The sequence below is a fragment of the Carcharhinus amblyrhynchos genome, chromosome 11 (genome assembly GCF_965287045.1).
Source record: "Carcharhinus amblyrhynchos chromosome 11, sCarAmb.v2.hapA, whole genome shotgun sequence".
Classification (NCBI taxonomy): domain Eukaryota; kingdom Metazoa; phylum Chordata; class Chondrichthyes; order Carcharhiniformes; family Carcharhinidae; genus Carcharhinus; species Carcharhinus amblyrhynchos.
The window spans coordinates 37,600,829-37,624,680 of NC_137334.1; the positions used below are offsets into that span (position 1 = coordinate 37,600,829).

A 23,852-nucleotide genomic window follows, 5' to 3' on the forward strand; every position below is an offset into this window, starting at 1 on the left:
GAAGAATGAGGAATTAAAGGAAATTGATAAGTAAGAAGGTTATATTGAAGACATGAACGGGACTGAAGGTTGATAAGTCCCAGAACTTGATATTCTACATCCCACTGTTGAAAGAGGAGATAGTGGAACTGCATTTGAATATCATTAATACTCATCAAAAAGGCAGCTCAGTCGAATCACATCCCCCACCCCCTCGGATCAAATTCCAGTATCCTGCAGATATGGGAACAATTCTAACAGACTTGGTGAGTGGGCAAGAACATGAAGATGAAATATTGTGTGGTAAAATGTGAGGTTATCCACTTTAGCTGGAGGGACAGATGTCCAGAGTATTTCCTAAATGGTGAGATATTAGAAGGTGTAGATATACAAAGAGACCTGGGTGTCCTTATCAATAAATCACTGAAAGCTAACATGCAGGAGCAGCAAACAATGAGGAAAGCTAATGCTTGGCTAGTCTTTATCGCAAGAAGATTTGTATACATGAATATTGAAGTCTTTGATTGTAAATAGTCTTGCTTGGTTGGACTGTACCTGGAGTAGTGTGTGCAGTTTTGGACCCCTTCCCTTTGGAAGGATATTCTTGTCATTGAGAGGGTGCAGCTAAAGTTCACCAGACTTATTCCCAGGTGTCGGGACTAGCCTAAAAGACAGATTGGGGTAATGGTCTGTATTCTTCAGAGTTTCAAAGAATGAGAGATGACCATTTTGAAATCTGTAAAGTACTTAAAGGATAGACAGATTTAGTGCTGGTAAGATGTTTCCCCTGTTTGGAGAGTATTGAACTACGGGACACAATAACAAAATAAGGGGGAAGCCACTGAGGACTGAGATGAGAAGAAACTTCTTTACTCGGAGGTTTGTGAATCTTTAGAATACTTTAACCTAGAGGGCTGTGGCAGCTCAGTTATTGAGTATATTTAAAACATTTTTTTTAGAAATTTGTCAATGACAAAAGGGATGTGGCGATAGTGTGAGACGAAAAAAACATTGAAATGGGTGATCAGCCGTGATCATATTGAATAGCAAAGCAGATTTGATGGGCTGAAATGCTTGCTTCTCCTATTTTCCAGTGGTAGGCCAGGTAGCCTGCCTTGCCATAATTGCTCGAGGCAGCTTAGTAGAATTACCCCCCACCCCTTTCCACGCCTGCATAGATCAAATGGCCACACCAATGACTAATTGGATTAGTGTGAATGACAACCAAATATAAATGACTTGCACCTGGTGAATACCTCTTCACTCATAACCTTGCATAATCTTTGTTTATCTTTCATTGTGCCATCTTCGTGGCTGCTATCATTTTCCACAATGAAGCTGTGCAGGCAAGACCAGCAGGAATTCAAGGTGGGGATTAGAGCTAAGGCTTACCATGTAAATGAAACTAACAGTAAGGTGGGGCGGGATGGAGGAAACTGGAGGCAAAGACTTGACTGGGGGAGGGAGGGGAGTTGGGCAGGGCCGATTACAAGATGGGTGGGGGAGCGGGAAGTTAGGCAGGGGTGACTGGGGGAGGGAGCACATACTGACGGGAAGGGGAAATAGGGTGACAAAGCAAAGACAGTTGTGGACAGTTGTGCAATAACTTGGAGGGCTGTGCTTGGTCCCAGTTGAGGGAGAGGTCCTATTCATCATGTATATAGTTCCTAGTCTAGTGCATAGGGCATAGTCAGTCCCTCACACACATCAGCCCTGGGGATGGTGTCTTGATACCAGGCCACAGATGGTATGGATCGCAATCAGGGGAGGCATTTGAAACATTTAGATGGGAAACCGGTGATGTAAGAGGGGTTTCTCAAAGCAGAGGTTTAATGTAAAGGGGAGTGATTTCCGTAAGCCACAGTACAGTGGGCCACAAAGTCAGGAGGGGTCAGGTCTACAAAGGACATCGGAGCATCAAAGTCAAAAGGCTTAGAGGGGAGAACACTAATAATGTGATCAAGGATTAGCAGTGAAGGAGGAGTAATTGGAGGAAGGGAACCTGAGAATGATGATCCTCCAGTGTGAGGGGAGGGATTTTAAAGGTCATAGTTGTGGGTGGGAGCTCCAGGCTGGTCTGGTAATAACACCTCAGCACCACCATTTTTCAAGTTGATGAACTGACACAGTTGAAAAACATGCTATGAAAACAATTGTTGGAGAGGGCTGGCTGGCCTTATGGGGGAAAGAGTTGTTGGGGGGGGGGGGGGGGGGGGGGGCGGTGGTTGACCCCTGCACTTGTGAGCCTATTGGAGAGGCATCCCATTAATTTCTGCTTAATGCTTTTGCATAACCAAAGCTACTTTTAGCATTAGATCAGGAGATAGTCTTGCCAAGATTTTAGATCTGGATTCAATTCTCTTGATGGTTGCCCTGCTCAGAATGCTGGCACAGAATTTTTCTAATTTTTTTGTCTCCTAGGTAAGTTTGAAATAGGGGTTCAGTTGCATTAAAGTCTATGTTGATGGACACTTGGAACAGCTTCTCAATGCATTATGCTTCTTGTATCTACCTATTACAATTCTATATGATCTGGACAGGACATTTACAAGCCTGAAAACTCAAAAAATTGGGGGTGGCAATGGTCTAATTCTTAAACACACTGTATCACCAACCATGCCCTCTGGAATTCAACAGTGCAGTGAAAGAATGGCCTGTTTTCCTCAGGCTAAACAGACTGTGTGGATACCTTGGAAATTAGATTTTGATCTATTAATCATAAAGTTGCATTGATTTCCTAGAATCAGTGGGCAAAAAAAATGTGGTGGCAGATGTCAGCTGGAGTATAATCCCACTCCAGAAATGGACCTTTAGGGAAAATGGCTTCTACCATGTTTGTCAAAAAAGACAAATGCAGTTTGGTTATACCATTAGATTCAGTTGAGAAACAGCTGATCCAAGTAACCATGTGGACTGTGGAGATTCAGGTGCTTTTTCTTGCACTTAGTACATATGGATATTTTTTAACTTGTATTTCTAAAAAAGACTTATTATACTTAGACATTGGACTATTATTTTAATTTTAAACTTGCTGGGAACAGACTGAAGTCCTGAAATAAAGATATGATCAAACCTCTTGACACACCAGGGAATGAATTCCATGCTGAAAAAACTCCTGTAAGAAACAGTAACATAGAGATTATCTTCATGTTAAACGTTACCTGTGATATAAACAGAATGCATATGGGGAAACAACGGAATATTAAATGTGGTGTGCTCAATACAATATTGCTACTTGTGATTTTGCTTTTTGAGAGTTTGGAAGCTTTTCCTCCCTTGTATAAAGAGTGGATCAAGACATTATAAACACAAAATTGCTTTGCCAAGAAATGTTATGCTTGAATAAAGATTATGTTTAAATCAGGATTTCCATAAACTGTAGATAAAAATAGCCAATTTGCAAATATTTGAAAACTGTTGGTGCAGCCAATTTAACCATTCATTAAAAAACCACAAGGTAATGTTTTAAAGTTTGTGTACAGTGAATTCATTCAGTAATTCAGTCTAAACAACACTTTTACATAAGTGATTAGATTCTAAATTGTGCTACTGTCTCTTAGTGAAATTTAGTAGTTCTTTCACTATGTGTAGTGTGGTATTAAAAACATGGTTAATAGTGGCATTTTATGCTTGGACCAAGATTTATTTTTAAATGTTATGGTTGGATCAGATTGTGTGTAATGGAGTGACTGCAAAGTAGTTTGGTATTTTGGAATTCTGTGCTGGATCAGGTTGTGTTTATCCAGAGTCAATGTATCCCTCTATTCTCCTTTTCTATATTCTGTTTGCCATTTACTTTTTCAGGCTTCAGTCTTATTAGTAGATGGTATGAAATGTAAGATTTGAATCACCTAGTTACCTCATTAATTTATGATAGACATTTTAGCTTTTTTAAGGTTAGAGGAAAAATAATGCAGAAATGGCTTTTGCTGGTGTTTCTTCACTGCTCGTATCAATTGTGTAGCTGTAAAAACTGGGACAAAATGTAAAAGAATTCCTGCACTATGAAAGTATCTAATAGTTTCTTTAAAAAATGCCAGCAAGATTATTGTCTGGTTCTGCATGCTCAGTAAAATGATTGTGTTCAGAATGTTATACATTTATAAATTTGTGAAATCCTTTCAGACTTAATCTTCTAAAATGCTTATGTAAAACTAGCATTTTATCCCAGTTCAACTATCTCAATAACCTTTCAGGAAGACTTTTATGTGGTTTGTATGTTGGTCTGCGGTTCTTTTTCTGTTATAGACATGTAGTGTCAGAACAGATTATTGTTTAATCTTTACCCTTGTCCTTATTTTGGATACTTGTCAAGGATCTATATGTTTTGCACTGTAATATATTTCTTCATTTAAACTTTGCCTATTACATAATTTTGCAAGTATTAGTCATTTTTTTAGGCTTTTGAACATTTCACCCATCTATAAGTGTATCAAAAGTTATTTTTAGCATTGCTAGCTCTCACTTTTACTGATCTTAAAACTGGTGTGGAGTAATAAGAGATTAAAATTTATTCCATTAACTCGGTTATATTCTGAGGATATGCTGAGGTGTGAGATAAATGCAAGCTCTTTTTTGTCTCTACTGTTTTCCAATCCTCAAGTTAAAGCTGGTCATTTCTTATCAGAGTAAGATGGCCGGGTGCTGGGGTATTGACAGTTCAAGGCCATTTTGTGGCAGCAGTTTGGACGCCTCATGCTAATCCTTTAGTTGCTAAGAGGACATGAGCATGTTCTCAGGTCAGTTACTTCTCCCTGATTTCCTACTTAGTGACCCATTATGCTAACGTACGATCTTAACAAACATTGCCTTAAGTTCAAACAAGATAATTGCTTGGATGTCATCAATTTTTGTTCAGTGATTGTTTATTAGAATGTATCTGAATATTATTCCTTTAACAAGAAACGTTTTCCCACTGTTGCGGACAGAGGAAAATATGGGATTTTTTTTTCTCTTTTTTTCTTATTTCTTGACTGACTGCAACAAGATATACTCTTAAGTAGTCATTTGGTCGTACAGGACTTGAGAATTGCTGAAAAATGAGACATACTGTCAAAGCTTTTTGCCTTTCACTCATCAGACAGCTAGGCAAGATAAACCAACAGGAAGGGAACAATAATTTATAGTCCATAAGAAGAGAATGTTGATCAGTTGGCAAGTGGACTTTATTAGAGACATTATCATGGAGAATGCAACAGTCAACAGTTTAACTATCAAGCATTTGTTCAAGTTCGAACCAGGATGATTTCTAAAGGTGTAATGTGCGCTTTGATTACTTAGTCTCAAAAGGCAATATTACTCTGTTCCTTCAAGAAAGCTGATGATCCTTTTGCTGGCCTGAAAATTATTTTGCAAAAAAATGGAGGCCAGAAGTGTCTGGTGATAAATTCAGAATAGTGCACCAACCAGTAGTAGGTTTTTGGCTTTCCCAGTTGAAAGTTGTACCCAAGCCTTGGTAGTCAAAATTGCAAATTTGAGGTACAAGGAAAGCTCAACTTCTCTGACTGATATGACATTTCAAAGGCAGTTCCTTTTCTTGGTGTGAAATGTATTCCTTCTCAGCCCTCTGAATTGTTCTAAGAGGTGGCAGATTTAAAACAGAATGATGAGGTATTACTTTATTCGAAGGATTGTAAATCTGTGGAATTCTCTACACCAGAATGTAGTGGACACCAGAGCATTTAAACACATTTTAAGAAGAAGGTAGGTTTTTAATTAGTAGTTGGATAAGGGTTATGGGGAGCTGGCAGGAAGATGGAGATAGGGCAAGATGAGATCAGCCATGATCATATTTAATGGGGTAGCAGGCTTGAGGCACTGAATAGCCCATACCTGCTTTTGTCTTACGTTCTTAAGATATTTGCTACCTCGAGCCTCTTTGTCATGTGACATTAGTGTTGATGTTTACATTATCCACGCAATTGGCTGATGGCAGGTGTAATTGCCACATAATGACAGATTAAGACAAAACTTTCACCTTCCTGTTATGAAGTAGTTCCTTCACACCCCATTTTGTTAGATTACACATTTGTAGATACAAAGTTTGGGGACAGCATTGTATTTGAGTTTTTGTAAATATCCGGACAACAGTACCTGTAAGTTCATCAAGTGATCTTGCAACTAGATATCTTCAATGGAAGTTCCTCCAATGGAACAATAACATTTAAATGACTTTCCAGTGGTGTGTTCAAACACGAGTCTGTATCAAAACCACAGAAAATGTCACCTGACCATCTGAATTTCTATGTTGTTAAGATAAATTATTCATATTAGGAAAATGGATGCCACTTTTAAAAGCATCATGGAATACATTTTACATATATGACCATGACACTCCTAGATTTTCTTATATACTTTGTGGTTGACTGATCAGTTTATCAAGTTACTTTACATGTTAATTGAAGAGGGTAAAAGGGGAATCTTACTGAACCGGCACAAAATATAGTTCTGTCCCTCTGATTTGAATATACTCATTCCAATATGTTTTGCAGCTCAAGGTTTCTCAGTGAGGGACTCTATGCTTTGCCTAAAGATTTCACGTAGGTTGCACTTTCCAATGTCCTCGTCACTTTCTTTCTGATCTTAGTACAGTTCTGCAGCACTGATTTCCACTCAGTTTTATGCAGGCTTTTTTGACTTTAAGGGTGCCACAGTAATTAGCATTGCTGCCTTACAGTTCCAGGGACCCGGGTTCAATTCCAGCTTCGGATGACTGTGTGGAATTTGCACATTCTCCCCATGCCTGCATGGGTTTCCTCTAGGCACTCTGGTTTCCTCCACACTCTAAAGATGTGTGGGTTAGGTGAGTTAGTCATGTGTGGGGTTACAGGCTAGGGCAAGGAAGTGAACCTGGGTAAGATGCTCCTTCGGAAAATCAGTGCAGATTTGATGGCCTGAATGACCATCTGCATTGTAGGGATTCTATGATTAAAGCAGCTAAAGAGAAAATAGCTTTGCAAGAAAACCTATTTGCTGCTACTTTTGACAGGAGATTCCTGATTATTTTAAAATTATACATGTAGGTAGCTAAAAACTGTACTCTGGCTCTGAAAATGCGCACATGAAAATTAGGGTAGAGCACTAAACCTGAAATTTAATGTATTGAGAACAATTGATTTAAGTAGCATTGATTATTATACCACTGTGTTGGAAAGGTGATATTATGCCACTTAACCTGCATCTTTTGAATTCTTAGTGCTTGAAATTAATTAGATATATGCCAAATGTGGGATAAATATTGACTAGGTCACTTGGGATGACTCCCCTGCTGTTCATTGGAAAATGCGATGAGAATTTTAAGTCCATCTGAGAGGGCAGATAGGGCCTCAATTTAACAGCACCTATGACAGAAAAATTTACTGTGGTCATTGTTTACATCACAGTTTAACCTTGGAAAATCAGTACCAGTTTGAAACTCCAGAGTTATTATTTGATGAAGCGGTATGCAGCCTACGATGACAAAATCTTAGTTGGGTTTGCGCTACCGTCTCCTTTATCTGATTATATTCCTGTGCATTACCAATTTTCTATGCTAAAGACGCAACAGTATACAGTTGCTGGAACAACTTTCTTAAATAAGAGTGATGTTGTTCAGTCACTTTATACCCTATTTACAGCTAACCCCGGTTCCCTATTTTGGATTTAGCATACAAGTCTGTTCTACTGAACGTGGTCTGCATTTTTATCCCACTGGTGCTCAGCAATGCAACCTTCTAGCTGTGCATGTATATAGTTGGAAACATACTCTGGTTTAAGATGTAAATAGCGCTGATGTAGTAGGTGAACTTAATTGAAATCTAGATTGATAATTAGATCTCAAATTTCGGCAAATCTTTGAATAGCTCATCGAAAGTGAAGAGACACCAGCTGATTCTCTGTAGGCAGGGAAGGAAAGTTATTGCAGGTTAGTCACTCAGCTACTTGGTTTCATTAACATTGACAGGCTGGGAAACAAATACAGTCATCAACCTGGGAAACAAATACAGTCATCAACCTACAACAGTATAGCAGAGATAAAAGTAACATAACTTGACGAGAAGGAAACATTTTGAAAGGAATCTTGCATTTCCTTGGACATAACCATAGGCACTGTAAATCTACGATATATTTTCACAATTTGGTATTAAGACAAATGTTTAGAACATTTTAAATGCCATAAAATTATTTTTATGGATTACAATTCTATGAATATATAATGTTTTGCAGATTTTATATTTATGTTGGGATGTGCATGTTACTGGTAGGCTTAGTTTTTATTTCCTGTTGCTAATTGCACTTAAAGGTGGTGATAATTGCATCTGCCCTGCGGAACTACATTGTGTGAAAAGGCACTCCCTCCATGCTGTTAGGCAGTTCCAGGACTTTTGTCTAGCAACGAATGAATGGCAATACATTCCAGTCAGGGTGGTGTGATTTGGCAGTGATTGTTTCCAAACACCTACCACCCTAGTCCTAAATTGTAGAGGTTTGGGAGGTTTTGAAGAAGCCTTTAGAGTTAATGCAATGCAAATTGTATATGGTACACACTTCAGCCATTTGCAGTACCAATGGGGGTGGGTGTAAATATTTAAAGTAGTGTCTGGGTACCTATCTAACGGGTTGTTTTGTCCTCAATGACATTGAGCTGTTTGTTGGAGCTAAGCTTATCCGGTCAAGTCAAGAATATTCCACTACACTTCTGACTGGTACTTTGTAGATGATGAATAGATTTTGAAAAGTGGATGAATTACCCACTGCAGAATAACCAGATTCTAATCTGCTATAATTGCCACAGTATTTTATGTAGTCAGTCAAGTGAATTTTCTGGTCAATGGTGATGCTCCAGGGTGTTGAAGGTGGTGCATTAGGCAATGGTAAAAGGGAGTTGTTGGAAGTTGCGATTGATTCACACTTGTGTAGCTGGAATGCTTCCTACCAATTACCAACCCAAACCTGAATATTGTATAAGGCTTTCAGCATGCAAGTACAAGCTGCTTTATTATCTGAGGAGTTGCAAATGTAAAATTGTAAACCTGTATACTATGCAACCATCAGTGTATATGCATATGTCTAGCCTTATGATAGAGGGAAGGTCACTGATAAAGCAGCTAAGGATGGTTGAGCCCAGAACAGCCCTGAGAAAAGCTTGCAAATATTATCTTATACTTTTTGCCTTTCTATTGGGACAAAAATCAGTTATCACAGAAATAAAAATAAGTGAAATTTCAAGTTCATTAGAAAAGTATAAATAGGTTTTGTAGACAATGTGTAAATTTTAATTAATTTAATTGCTCTGCCTTTGCAGGTAGAATATAATGTCATGCTCAGAACACTACTTCAGATTTAACTTGTTAATTTGAATGGGAGAACAAGAATGGTGAAAGGATTAGTGGCTGTATTGATATAGAACTGCCTGACAAACAAAACTGAGACAAGTATGTGAGGATAGTGTGCAGGGGTGGTGTTCCCTAGAAGTCAGTGTAGGAAACATGGTTTTTTGATACATTCATGATCTGGACCCAGTTTAGATGGCTTAATTTCAAAGTTTTCCAATGAAATTAATATCAGAAACAGTGAGGGGGCTAAGGACAGGCTTAAGGAGGACATAGATGAAATTTTAGGGAGAAGTGTAGATTGATTGATTTTTGGTAGGAAGTATTGGGAGAGACAATATAAACTAAATACTACAAACTTAAAAGGTTGTAGGAACAGAGAACATGCAAACACTTGATTTTGAAGTTGGCAGTTGACTATGCAAAGGCTGTTATAAAGGTGTTGGGGATCCTTGACTCTAGAAGTATTCATGAAGGATACAAAACAATGAAGTTATATTATTTCAGCTTGAATATTGTCCTGTTCTGGACATACCACTTTAGGAAGGATGTAAATGTTTATAGAGAGGGTGTAGAGATTTATTAGGACGATAGCAGGGATGAGGGATTTCTGAGGTGAGACTATTGAAGATGGTAATCTTCTCTTGGACGCGGAGAACGTTAAAAGGATGCTTGTTAGAGATGCTCAACATTATTAAGGGTTTTAATAAGTGTGAGGTTGTGCATTTTGGTAGGGAAAATGGGAAGGCAACTTATTATTTAAATGGGAAGAGACTTTGGGGTGCTCCGGTGCAGAGGGATCTGGGTACCCTCATTCACGAGTCACAGAAAACTGACATGCAGGTACAGCAGATAATAAAGAAAGCAAATGGGATGTTGGCATTTAAAGATAAATAAATAGGATATAAAGGTAAGGAAGTATTGTTGCAACTATACAAGGCATTGGTGAGGCCACACCTGGAGTATTGTGCTCAGTTTTGGTCCCCTTATTTAAGGAAAGATGTAGTGGCATTGGTGACAGTTCAGAGGAGGTTCACTAGATTGATTCCAGATATGAGGGGTTTATCGTGTGAGGAGAGATTGAACAGTTTAGGCCAATACATTCAGAAGAATGAGGGGAGATCAGATTGAAGTATACAAGTTGATAAAAAGTATGGATAAAGTAAACATGGAGCAGATGCTTCTGCTGGTGGGACATTCTAGGATGAGAGGTCAAGGAATAGCAATTTAAAAGAGAGTTGAGGAGAAACTACTTCTCAGGGTTGTGAATCCGTGGAATTCGCAACCCCACACTGTTGGGTGGATGTTGGGACAGTGAGTAAATTTGAGGAATTAGACAGATTTTTAATTGGTAATGGGTTGAAAGGTTATGAGGAAAGGCAGGAAAAAAAATGTGGATGAGGAGCATATCAGCCATATCGAACGGTAGAGCAGATTTGATGGGCCAAATGGCCTAGTTCTGCTCCTATATCTTATGATAGAGTAAATAAAGAGAAACTATTTCCAGTGGCAGAAGGGTAAGTGATCAGAGGACACAAGTTTAAGATAATTGGGGGGAAAAAAATCAGAGGTTGCATGAGGGGGGAAACATCTACACAGCAAGTGCTGATATGGAATGCACTGCTTGAAAGGGTGATGAAGTTTCAGTAATGCCTCTCAAAAGAGAATTAAATAAATATATCTGAAGGGGGCTCTGTCAAGGTTATTCCAAGTAGGAATAGGGGTTAATTAGCTGATTCAAAGGACTGGCATAGGCTATAATTGTATAATGAGCCTTTGGCTACAGAACTGGCCTTCTGAAGATGGTTTCCACTCTAAATTGAAGGTATGAAAGTTCTAATTTATGATTGCATGATAGTTTGCAGACTCCTTACGCAAAAAGGTGCATAGTTGAAATACTGGTTGAAGTCAAATGTAAAACTGAAGGTTGATGCTGCCATTTTCCTAGAAGGCAATTCAGAAGAAAGCTCACTGACAAGGCCACTTTCCAAGTTTGCAATTTTTTTATGCTTTTACTTTGCAGATTTTAAAATGCATACTTCCTCCAAAATATTTTTGAGTTCACTAAGTAAGACAGACCAATAAATGATTTATCTGAAAAATAAAATTTGAATTCGCAGATCAGATTGGATGGAAGTAAAAGTAAAGCTTTGATAAGTGGGACATAAACTGAAAATCAAGAAATGAATGGGATAATAGTGTGAGCTGAATTGGTGTATACATTTTTAAATTGTATTGTAAACATTTGATTTGTAATTTATGGCTCAGAGTAACAAAATTGCTTCTTGACATTGAGTAACTTTGCTGAACAAATCAATTATATTTAATAAAGTCGTGTTTATCTAAAACTTTACAAGCTATTCAGGCCTAAGGAAATGAGGACTTTTTTGAGTTGACAGTGTGAGGATGCAAAACAAATCATTGAATTCATTGAGAATAAGAAGTGCAGGAAAGATAACAAAAATTAAATTTCTGAAACCATATTTTTTGTAAAATATTAGATTTTGGAAGGAAATAATTGCTGGTTGTAACATTGTCATAGAACATTTCCAGGAGTAAGGAGGAGATTTTATGAATTTATACTCTGAACGCAGGGCTTTGTGCACCAGAGTTGCTCATCAGGAATTCCGTCACAGAGCACACGCCACAGGATAAAATTAATGGACAGTGCTGCAGGTTTGGTTGACCTCTGTGTCCAATTCCTCAAATGAACACTAGGCTCACAAAGCTCCAGACTGAGAATTCACATTTTTAAAAAATATCTGAAATATTTGAAAGAAATTCCACCACCCACACATCCCAGAATTCATTGGAGATATTTGCAATATAAAGGATAAAACATTTCCACCGTTCCTTCAAACCTTCATGACTGAGCATTGGGGGAAATAAATGTGCCGTGAACTTGGATTAGGTCGTTCAGCCCCCCCAACTACTTCTACCATTCAGCCAGGCCATGGTTGTTATGTGCCTTGATTCTGTTCAGCCGTCTCTGCTCCATACCCCTTGGTAACTTTATTTTTTTTTTAAAAAAATAATTGACCTAGCTTTTTTGGGGTAAGAGTTCAGGATTTTCACTACACTTTGTTTTAAAAAGTGCATTTTGTTACGATCCCAGTTGATATAACTGGGAAGAAGATCTCAGAATGGAGCCCTGGCTCAGAAGACCATAACTTGTACATTTTTTAACAAAACTTAGAGGATCAGAGTCACGGGACTGCTGATTAGTTTTGATAGCAAGAGAAATTAGACATGATACTCCCCCTTAACTTAAATACAAGTAGATTTTAAGATTAACACTGATTACAAAATACATCTTAAACTATAATGATCTCAGTAACACAAAGTCCCTTTAAGCACACAGATTGGCCATGGTCAAATACATACTGCTCTGAATTCAAATTAGGTCTGTGGATTTCTCCTCAAAATCCCCCCAATGATTGTCATATGAGAGTTTCCAAACTCTACTTCCAAAAACATGCTTTCAAATCTTTTTTCACAATAATGCTTTCCATTAGCAGTTTGTATTCCAAATCCCAGTCCAAATTTTTCCAAATGATTCTTTTAAACATAACTTCTGTTCCACTTTTAACAGTGAATCCAGTAACCTGATATTACACCACCTTCTTTAGGATTTCCTTGTCTTTCTTGACCGCTGTACAATTTGTTCACAATTACGTGAACGCTAGATTCCCAAACATTTTTGATTTACCTCTGAAATCATCTTTCCCAGTTTAATTCTGGTGGCTGCAATAGTCTCTTTAACTCTTGTCTTTTTGAGACATTCCTTCTGTCACACTAACTGGTTCTTTGGGATGCCTGCTTCTTTGCAGCTCCTGTTCTGCCCAGTCTTTCTTCTGGCAGAGTTGAGAAATATTCAGTCTCTCATATCCTTCAATTGCAACATGTCAAGCTAAAATGTAAAATATTTTCTACTTTATATACTACTTCTATTAGGGATGGGCAGTAAATAACTACTACTAGTTTATTTACTCTTTACGCTGTTGCCACCTCTATGCACAATAGAAATTGTTGGAACTTAATCATCCCCCGCACATACAAACACCTTTTGTCCAACAGTAATTTAACAATAGGTTTTACCCTTCCTTCCACTGAAACATTAAATTATAATTAAATTATGAAACATAAATCCATTAAAACTACTTTTGTTTTCCTAACATTTGTGATTTTACTTTTAAATAACCCAAGTAAAAAAAAAACCTCTGCAGTAACAGTAAGTTTAAAAGAAAACCCCCTTTTTTGGGAATTTGATCCTTTTGACCCAGTGACTGAACACTGTGGTCAATATATTGAAAGGCTATGCTATTTCTTCACTGCTAATGAAATTATAGGAGATGATGAGCAAAAGGTCACTCTGCATATGGTATGTGGGCCTCAGACTTGTAATCTTATTAGAAATTTAACATCTCAAGAAACTCTGGATACTCTTTTGACTAGCTCATAACTTTGGTTAAGGATCATTATAACCATAGACCATCTATCATCATACAGCATTTTAACTCTACTGTCAGTGCTCCAGGAGAGTCGATTGTGACATATACAGCAAGACTAAGAAAATTAGCTGAGCATGTGAATTTGGACTTTTGCTAAGTGACACGTGCGAGACAGATTAGCATGTGGCATAAGTAACTTATGATGTGGATATGCTGGCGTTGGACTGGGGTAAACACAAAGTCTGACAACACCAGGTTTAAGTCCAACCGATTTATTTGATAGTAAACTCACTAGCTTTCGGGTTAGTCCCTTCGTCAGGTTCACCAGGTGTTGTCAGACTTTTTACTATAAATAACTTAAACATACAAAGCTACTGCCAGAGAATAAGATTTCTGAGAAACCCTTGGAAATAGCTCAGGTGATTGAATGTGGAGAGAGATTCTTAAGTTAGTATGTGCATAAAGGTGAGGTAAATCAGTAATGACACAAAGCTTTGGCAAGTTATGGGGAGGTGATGGCCTAGTGGTACAACTGCTAGACTATTAATCCAGAAACTCAGCAAATGTTCTGGAGACCCAGTTCAAACTCCGCCGTGGCAGATGGTAAAATTTTAATTCAGTATAAAAAAAATCTGGAGTTAAAAACCTACTGATGACCATGAAAGCAGTGTTGATTGTAGGAAAAACCTATCTAGTTCACTAATATCCTTTAGGGAAGGAAATCTGCTGTCTTTACTGATCTGGCCTATATCTGACACCAGAGCCACAGCAATCCTTGTGGCCCTCGGGCAACGAGGGATGGGCAATAAATGCTGGCCAGCCAGCATCACCGATGTCCGATAAATGAATAAAAAGAAAAGTTGGGAGGACAGAGTTGAGTGCGCAGAAGAGACAGAGCAGACACTCAATGAGCAAGGCAGGGGACAGAAGAAAACGAAAACGGGTCTGCAAACCAGAAATTCTGATGAATGTTATAGATTCAGTGGAGATCCCCCAGGAAAAATGTAAATTCCGGGATTCTATCTGTTTTGGCTGCAGTCGGAGAGGCCACATCAAGTGCTGAGTTAAACAAAATAAAAACTGGACTCCAGTGCACAATTTAGAAGAGGAATCTGAGATGTATCAATTGAATAATGTAAAAAGGAGTAAATTGGATCCTATTGTAATAGTAGCCTTGGTAAATGGGTGGCCACTAAGCCTGGCAGTAGATACCAGTGCTTCTGTTACTATCACGACAAAGCAGACGTTTAAATACCTTCAAAGGCGTTTGACCCCTACAGTTAAGTAATTCAACAGCCAGATTGGCCACATATGAGGGGGAAGCCCTAAACATTTTGGGGAATTATATCCACACCTGTGACTTACTGCACCAGTCTATTCAACTACTGATCATTGTCACCAAGGGCCTAGTCTCATAAGGACAAGATTGGTTATGTCAGATAAAGCTATATTGACTCCATCTAACGGTAGTTTACATGAAGTTCTTAAATACCTAGAGGTTTTTCAAAATAAATTAGGTAGAATTCAGGGAGCCATGGCTAAAATTTACACTAATTCAGATGCTGCCCCAAAGTTCTTCAGAGCTCACATAGTGTCTTATGAGTTGAATCAAAAAGTTGAGACAGAACTTAAATATTTGGAAGAATTAGGTATCATTAGGCCAATACAGTTTGCTTAATGGGCTACCCCCATTTTACCCGTAATGAAATTGGACAGGACTGTCTGCATTTGTGGGGACTACAAATTAACTATCTATCAAGAAGCCAATCTGGACAAATATCCATTTTCAAAATTTGAGGATCTTTATGCAAAGCTTGCAGGAGGCCTCGCATATACAAAATTAGACATGAACCATGCTATCAACAATTAGAATTGGATGGGAATTCAAGAAAATTTGTAACAATTGTGTACTATTTCATTACACTTGGTTACCTTTTGATGTGTCTTAAGCATGTGCTATTTTTCATTGCACCATGGAAAGTTTATTGCAAGGCATACCCAAAATAGTGGTATACCTAGATGATTTAATAAAGGGGTCTCCCCCGAAGAACATTTTGTAAATCTTTTGAGATTCAAAAAGGTGAGAGTGTGACTTTAAAGAGAGAAGTGTAACTTTCAGATCCACAAGGTCACCTACCTTGGATTTAAAGTCGATGCCAAGGGACAACACCCTCTTGAAGAAAAGGTAAAAGTTATAAACGAAGCACCAGCATTTGAAATGTCAGAACTGAAATCTTTTTTGGGCATGGCTTTTTTTTTAGATTAACGCTGGTATTGGGGTGAGGCTTTCGAGAAAGTTAAGTTTGCATTGCACTCAGTTTTACTGGTCCATTCTGACCCAAAAAGAGAAATAATCCTAATGTGCGATGCTTCACAAGTTGGCAGAGGGGCAGTTTTTATCTCCTGGAATGGAAGATGGCATATTGCTTTTGCATCAAGAACCTTAACTGATGTTGAGGTAAGTACTCCCAGATTGAAAAAGAGCACACCACCATTTAGAGCTAAAAAAATTCCACTAGAATGTTTACGTGATCACCACCAATCACGAGCTACTGTTAATGTTACTTTGTGAAGACAAGCCTATTCCTTATTGCCAACATGCCAAAGGTGGACTTTACTTCTAGCAGCATACAACTACGTGCTCCAACATAAACCAGGTATCAAAATACCGCATGCCGCTATTTTCCACTGCCTCGAACAATATCACCACCCTCGGTACTACAAGAAATAGTCTTAGGCCTCAACTTCTTGGATACGCTACCAGTATCACCAAAGCAAATTTGGATTTGGACACCGAGACCCAGTCTTATCCAAAGTGAAGCAGATCATTCTCCATGGGATGGTACTTCAATATATCACCAATTCAAAGCTTTCCAGCTCTGCAAAGATAAACTGAGCTGTGTGGATGGAGTGTGACTGTGGGGGGTCTAGAGTATTGCCTCTTGGGTCAGCAAGAGGTAGGTTACTACAGGAATTACACAATGCTCACCCAGGTCATACTGAAATGAAGATACTTGCAAGAAGTTATACTTGGTGGCCAGGCATTGATAAAGATATTGCAAGTCTAGTTGAGTTATCAGTGCAGTACAGCAAACACTGCCTCCTTTGGCTCACTTGCACCTGTGGGAGTGGCATGGCTAACCTTGGCCACAGTTACATGTGGATTTTGCTGGTCCTTTTATGGACACTCTTCTTAATTATCGCTAATGTCCATTCTAAGTGGCTTGATATTCATAAAATTAAAATGGCAATATCATCTGCAATGATTGAAAAGCTATGATAAACCTTAGCTTTGCGGGGCCTGCCAGAGATTTTGGTCTCTGATAATGGCACTGCCTTTACAGGGGCAGAGTTCCAGCAGTTTATGAAAAATAATGAAATAAAATGTGCACAGCACCCTAACACCCAGCTTCAAATGGCTTGGCAGAAAGAGCTGTCCAGATTTTCAAGTCAACAATGAAAAAACAGCCTGGTGCACCTCATGACAATTGAAGGTTGCTAGATTCCTCCTCACTTACAGGACAACACATGTTATTACAGGACTCCTGCAGAGCTACTAATGGGGAGGTGCCTCTGGACAATGGTTGACCTGGTGTTTCTAAATTTGGCGGGGAAGGTGGAAAGGAAACTAAGTATACAATTGTCACTATTCTGTTGAGGGTAATAGTTCATTTGAGAAATTCTTTACAATTTCGGTATGCTCTGGGAAAATCATAACAAAAGCAGGCCCTGTGTCCTATCTGACCTAGGAAGAAAAGTAAGGAAACATGTAGGCTACATGCTAATATAATACATCCGGAGAAGAATAACCCAGAAGCACCTGTCAACATTCCTTCAATAGTGCCAAATTCAGTGGGACCATTTAATTCAGAGGAAGGCAAGCGTGTTGTTCCCGTGGAAACTGGAGCAGATGTCTATGCTAGCGCACTTCCTAAAACTGCAAAGCAGCCAACTGAAGACATTGTTATTTCAACTGAGGCAAATCCAGCCTGAGAGCTGAGACATTCTCAGAGAATTTGGAAATCTCCTGATAGACTGAAGTTTTGAGAGGCGAATTAGTATTACCCAAACATTTTATTGCCTATACCTCTAAATAATTGTCTTCCTAAATTAGGTTGTAAAGAACTTGAGGGAGGGAGATGTGGTAGTGCAGCAGAGTGTGATGCACAGCAATTGAGCGCCAGTTCAGGAGTGTAGGGCTGAGGGCATGGAGTGGCGATTGAAGGGGTGTCAAAACTTGCAGTCTGTGGAGTGCAAGTCCAAGCTCCATGTAGCAGTGGTTAAAAGGCTGGAGATCGGCAGTTGAGCTCTGACATTTGACCTTGGGAGTTGAAAAGTAAGGTGCTTGTTGTTCTCCTAGTATGCTTCCAATAAATAATTCCATTTCTTCCACCCTCCAAGCAATTGTAGAACCTTGCAATTATTATTACCTATTCTTTCCCATGTTAAATTTTACCTGTGATAATTTTGCTCACATCACTGGAACTTCCTGTTGCCACTTGCTGTACCTCCTTATTTAATGTTTAGGCAAACTCCAATATACAAATCTTTCTACATCCAGGTTATTTATGTATGCAGTGAATTGCTCTGGAGAATACATCAAACTCTCATCAGTCTCTCTCCCTCACCTCATACTTGTCCAAGTGCTCAACTGCTCTGATAGATTCCAGTAACTCCCACAAAAATGGCATTATTTTCTCCCTCCCTTGCTACTTAAATAATGAAGTGAAAATTGCAACTTTCTCTCAAGGCTCAAATCTAAATCTAGAGAACTTTGGAAAATTATGACTAATGTATCTGTAACTTGTGCTTCAATTTCTTAATTCCCTGTGGATGGAAACTATTAGTCCCTGGAATGTGTGCATCTCAAAACCTTTAGTGGTCACTGCCTTTTTTCACTTGTATTATATCTGCCAAGCGCTACTACTTTGAAAACAGATATGAAGTATTCATTTAAGATTTGCCGTTTTTAATGGGCTCACATACCCCTTCATTACTTTTCTTCTCTCAACATACTTAAAATATTTTGAGTTTTGATGTCCCTTGCAGTATTTTCTCTTATTATTTTCCTGTCTCACTCTGTAGCTGCCCTAGTTGTGCTGGATCTCAAAGTTTTCTTGCATTTATGTAAGCGGAGCCTATTGTTTTAGCTTGTCGCTTACTCATTTTTTTGACTCTGGTTGCTTAACTGTACAAGTGGAGCTTTGCATTTTTGTGGATATGAATGGTTTTTGTATTGTACTGGATATTTCCTTGAACCCATTCCACTGTTTGAAGGTTTAGTCATTGACAGTTCCACCCAGTTGACTGTGGTCAAATCATTTCTCAACTCTGCAATTTGGCTGAACATAATTTAAAACCTTGATTATGACTTTTTTTCTCTCTTTCTCCCGCTATATATATATACACACGCGTGCGCGCACACACACACACACACACACACACACACACACACACACACACAGTAACTCACTCACCTTCTTCTATGCTTCTTCCCTTCGCGGGCATGCACTCCCCCCATCCCACTGAACCTAGTATCAGACTTAAGATATTGTTTGATTTTGCCTTTCTAAACTGTTTTAGTCAATGGGTTGATTTGAGAGTTGAGCCAGCCACACACAGGCACACGGGGTGTATGGAGTGCATGACGCATGTGCTACGTACATTTAGCAGTGGCAAGGTGGGAAATGTTGTTAATGGAGAGCAAAATCAACAATAGGTGAGAAAAGTCGAGCAACAGGATTAATCTGGCTGACAAAATTGCTTTCATAAGAGATTGTGATTGGGCTGGGGATGGCAAAAGCAGGATGTGAATGGCTTAGATGGGTTGGAAGGAATGGAATATGGTTGACATGGAACTGCCTGGGAATGGGATGGCATTGAGAAAGTGATGGCATGGAATGGTTGGATGAAATTGATAGGCAAAATGATGGTGATTAATCATTTGACATAACTAAGAAGGCTATTCTATATACCAAAACTGAAAATTCACTAGATTTGAATGAAAATGTTTGAGAAAAGCTGTCTGGCAAATTAAAAGAACTTATCAGTAATGATTCTATAGATGGTCATGGTAATAACAGTCTATACTCAAGTTTCGAAACAGCTGAACGTAATTGGGCATGCCGTCCTGCAAACTTTGACTCAAGGAAGGAGTAGTTATAACGCTACAAAGTTTGAATCTATATAAGAACTTAGTCATGGAATGAGATTGGTCATTGTGGTGCTGTCGTCTTTGAAGCTGCAATTAGAACATAAGAACATAAGAACATAAGAAATAGGAGCAGGAGTAGGCCATCTAGCCCTTCGAGCCTGCCCCGCCATTCAATAAGATCATGGCTGATCTGTTGTGGCTCAGTTCCACTTTCCCGCCCTCTCCCCATAACCCTTAATCCCCTCTCTTATCAAGAACCCATCAACCCGCTTCTTAAAAATATTTAGCGAGGCAGCCTCCACCACTTCAACGGGCAGAGAATTCCAGAGATTCACCACCCTTTGAGTGAAGAAGTTCCTCCTCAACTCCGTTCTAAACCGCCTCCCCTTTATCTTGAGGCTGTGCCCCCTAGTCCTACTGTCTTTTTTGAGCGGGAAGAGTCTCTCCACCTCTATCCTATCCATCCCATTCATCATCTTATACGTCTCAATGAGATCTCCCCTCATTCTTCTAAACTCTAACGAGTACAAGCCTAGTTTATTCAGCCTCTCCTCATAGCTCAATCCCCTCAACTCCGGTATCAGCCTAGTAAACCTCCTCTGCACTCCCTCCAGGGCCAAAATATCCTTGCGCAGGTGCGGCGCCCAAAACTGCACACAGTACTCCAGCTGCGGCCTCACCAATGCCCTATACAGCTGCAGCAAGACCTCCCTACTTTTATATTCAATCCCCCTCGCTATGAAGGCCAGCATCCCATTTGCCTTCCTGACCACCTGCTGCACCTGCAAGCTGGGTTTTTGCGACTCATGCACAAGGACCCCGAGGTCCCTCTGCACCGTCGCCTGCTGCAGTTTTTCGCCACGTAAGTAATAGTCCTTCCTACCATTCTTCCTACCAAAGTGGACCACCTCACACTTGCCAACATTAAATTCCATTTGCCATTTCCTGGCCCATTCGCCCAGCCTATCTAGATCCTTCTGCAGACTCTCCACACCCTCCGCACAATTTGCCTTTCCCCCAATCTTGGTGTCATCAGCAAATTTCGACACCCTGCACAGAGAAATAGGCCAGAACTTTCTCGCCATTCACACCAATAGGATCTTCCAGACCTGCTGATGGTGCACCTCCACTGTGGGTTTCATGGCAACAGGGGCTGTGCTCTGACAACAGCGAGACCAGACAATCCTGCTGCCAGCCAATGGTGGGCCACCCGCAATGGGTTGTGTGGAAAATCCCATCCACGGTGTTTATTCTTTGAATAATTTTAAACCCCATCAAGTGTAAGCCTACAGTTTCAACGTGAGGAAAAGCAGTCCCCAATTAAACTTTAATAATCTTTGACTATAAACAAATCTAAAGGCCAACTTTCATTATTCCTAAACCTGTTTTTACACATGGGGGCAGCTTTATGTGGCTTTCTCCAGTGAGAGATGATTGTTAATCTTTGGTGTGTCACAGCCAGATTAGGAATGGTGAGCTGGCTACTGTCTTTGTCCCACTCCTGTGTTTGAACTTAAAAGAGATGTGATATTGTCAGTTCAATATCTGTCTATATCTTGGTGGAAGAATTAAGCCAGTGAGATTCCTTGACTTAACAAGTAATGAGTTAATTTTATTATTAAAACTCACTCAGATAAAGATGCAAAAAAGCTTTTAAAATGTAGGGATGTGTCCAACTTCAAGGAGCAGCCAGCATCAGAAGTCTTGCCTTAAAAGTATTGGCAGGAAAGTGTGATTATTGTCTGTCAGAATTATTCTGACACTAATCAAAAGATTTGGGTCATTGTTTTTGAAAAAAACACTATTAGTGTACCTAACTGCAGATGTTTCTCTCCAGCTTGCCTCTTCAAGCTTGCTAAAAATTGGACAAGAGACTGACAAAACTACTACCAGAAACCGAGAATCTGTTTATCTACTGCTTGACATGGTGAGTATTATGATAAAATGTTAGCAGGTGTTTAAGATGATGTGCAGTCATGTCAAAACCAGAGAAATATCATAGTGTCCCTTGAAATTAGAATGCAGGGAAAATGTGTCCTGTTCGGCTGGAATTATCTTAGTGGAGTAAGCTCTTACTTGAAAAAAAGTACCTAAATTTGCTAATAGAGGATCTTTTGTAGCCTCATAAATTCCAATGACCTGATACTAGAGGTTTGTTGGCATAATGTGAACTCTGCAGTGGTCTTTTTCCCATTGCCAAATAGTTACAGAATACATGGTTAATTGTAATGATAGTCTTGTCAAAGTTGTACAATAATTCAGTCTGATTTTTTTTTGTTAACCTACAAGTTCTTTTATTCTTGGTTCTACAGAGATAGTAGCCAACAACTAGAAGTGTCACAAATTTATTTAGATTCAAACAAGATCAGATAACCAGGGCAATTGCTTGCACTTAGCAGTGATGTTTCATATCATGAGCTCATCTGCAAACATCCAGCTTGTCTGTCTTTTGAAAAATTACCCACACTGTTTGTTTTAACTTTGCACTTACAAACACTTTGTCTTTAAAAGATTGTGCAGTGTAATATTTATGGTGCTTTTGCTGAGCTGCCAATACTAGTTTTGTTGAGGCTTTTTGTGGTTTGTTTGTACTACTGTGTACGCGTAGCAACAGCCTGGCCTACTTTGGTTACTGAAAAGACTGATTGAAATGCCGCATTGTATATAATCGTTGCTGACGTGTGGTTGGAATTTTCCTCAGATTGTACAAGAGTCTCCTTTCCTGACAATGGACCTGCTGGAATCTTGCTTTCCTTACGTCCTCCTGCGAAATGCTTACCATGCTGTCTACAAGCAAAGTGTCACATCTTCTGCTTAAAATTGGAACATAAAGGAGGCAGGATCCAATTTAACTCAATGTTCTGCAGTGCTGGTTTACAAGCTAACGACTGTAGAATTGTTTCACTTTTTCTTGTCTAAAAAAATTATGAAATTGAATCATTTTTCATGAACATACATTGTAGACCAGTGGTTTCTATTATGTTATTGATATGCTTGACTGATTTGCTGAATAGTGACAAAGCTGAATGGTTTTACTTTAAATAGCAGTTACATTTGTTAAAATTACTCTACAATGTTAATTGAATTTTAAAGATCAGTTGTGTGCAGGAAACAGCTGTTTTGAAACCATCTTCCTTAAAGGTGTGTTAAGATGCAGAGGAAAATTCATCTAATTATTATTTGAAGATGATCTTGCTTCCTTCTGTGTATAAATTATTTCAGATAAGGCAAGGAAAGATTTGTACCTGTCATTCTTCTTTGACAGTAAATGGGATGGATGGGTTATTATTTGCATTTATGTGGATTTATTATGATAATTCTGGTTCTTTTAATTTTAAATAATTGCTATATTAGTTACTCTGAAATACATTATGTAATATCTACAAATTCTATAGGAATGCTGAAACTTCCAAAAACAATTCTAGCAATCCACTGCACATTACTCTATGAACAACAGAAGTGATGTTTGTATAAAGCATAGTATAATTTTTTTTATAAAACTAACTTCAGTGGAGAGCTTGTTGAAATTCACACTACCATTGTACCCTGTTGTATGGTATGACTATGAATATTTATCACATATTGATAAAATGGCAGCCCTTAACCTCTTTTATATGTTTTACATTTTTCAAGTTTTAGTGTATCTTCCATAACAAACAATAAAACACCAGGTTACTTCACATTCACAACAGAGAACGCTCATTTGTGTAAATATAATTATCTGATTTGCTATTGAGATTGTTGTATACAAGTAATTATTTTTTCCCTTGGATTTTAGAATATTAGTATAAGATTTGTAAAACTCAAATTAGTCACACTGAATTTGCAAAGCGTCAACTAGCCTTTGTTTTAGTTTTAAATGTACATAATGTACTCTGAGGTTACTCAAATGGAAGGAGTTGTTTGCTGCTCTTTCCATTTGTAAAATGTTTTATTTCAATCTAAATTTAGCATCTT

General features: G+C 38.7%; 1 protein-coding gene across 4 annotated transcripts in view; it reads left to right on the top strand.

The window, feature by feature from the left end:
- The window catches only part of nckap1 (NCK-associated protein 1), a 205,519-nt gene extending 181,942 nt beyond the window's left edge, over window positions 1-23,577 (top strand). For all 4 annotated transcript variants that reach the window (XM_080198863.1, XM_080198862.1, XM_080198864.1 and 1 more), the window contains 2 exons: window positions 21,733-21,822; window positions 22,597-23,577. In XM_080198863.1, the coding sequence (XP_080054989.1) occupies window positions 21,733-21,822; window positions 22,597-22,713 (207 nt within the window). In that variant the 3' untranslated portion in view covers window positions 22,714-23,577. The remainder of the gene's footprint in view (window positions 1-21,732; window positions 21,823-22,596) is intronic.
- Window positions 23,578-23,852: the final 275 nt, after the last annotated feature.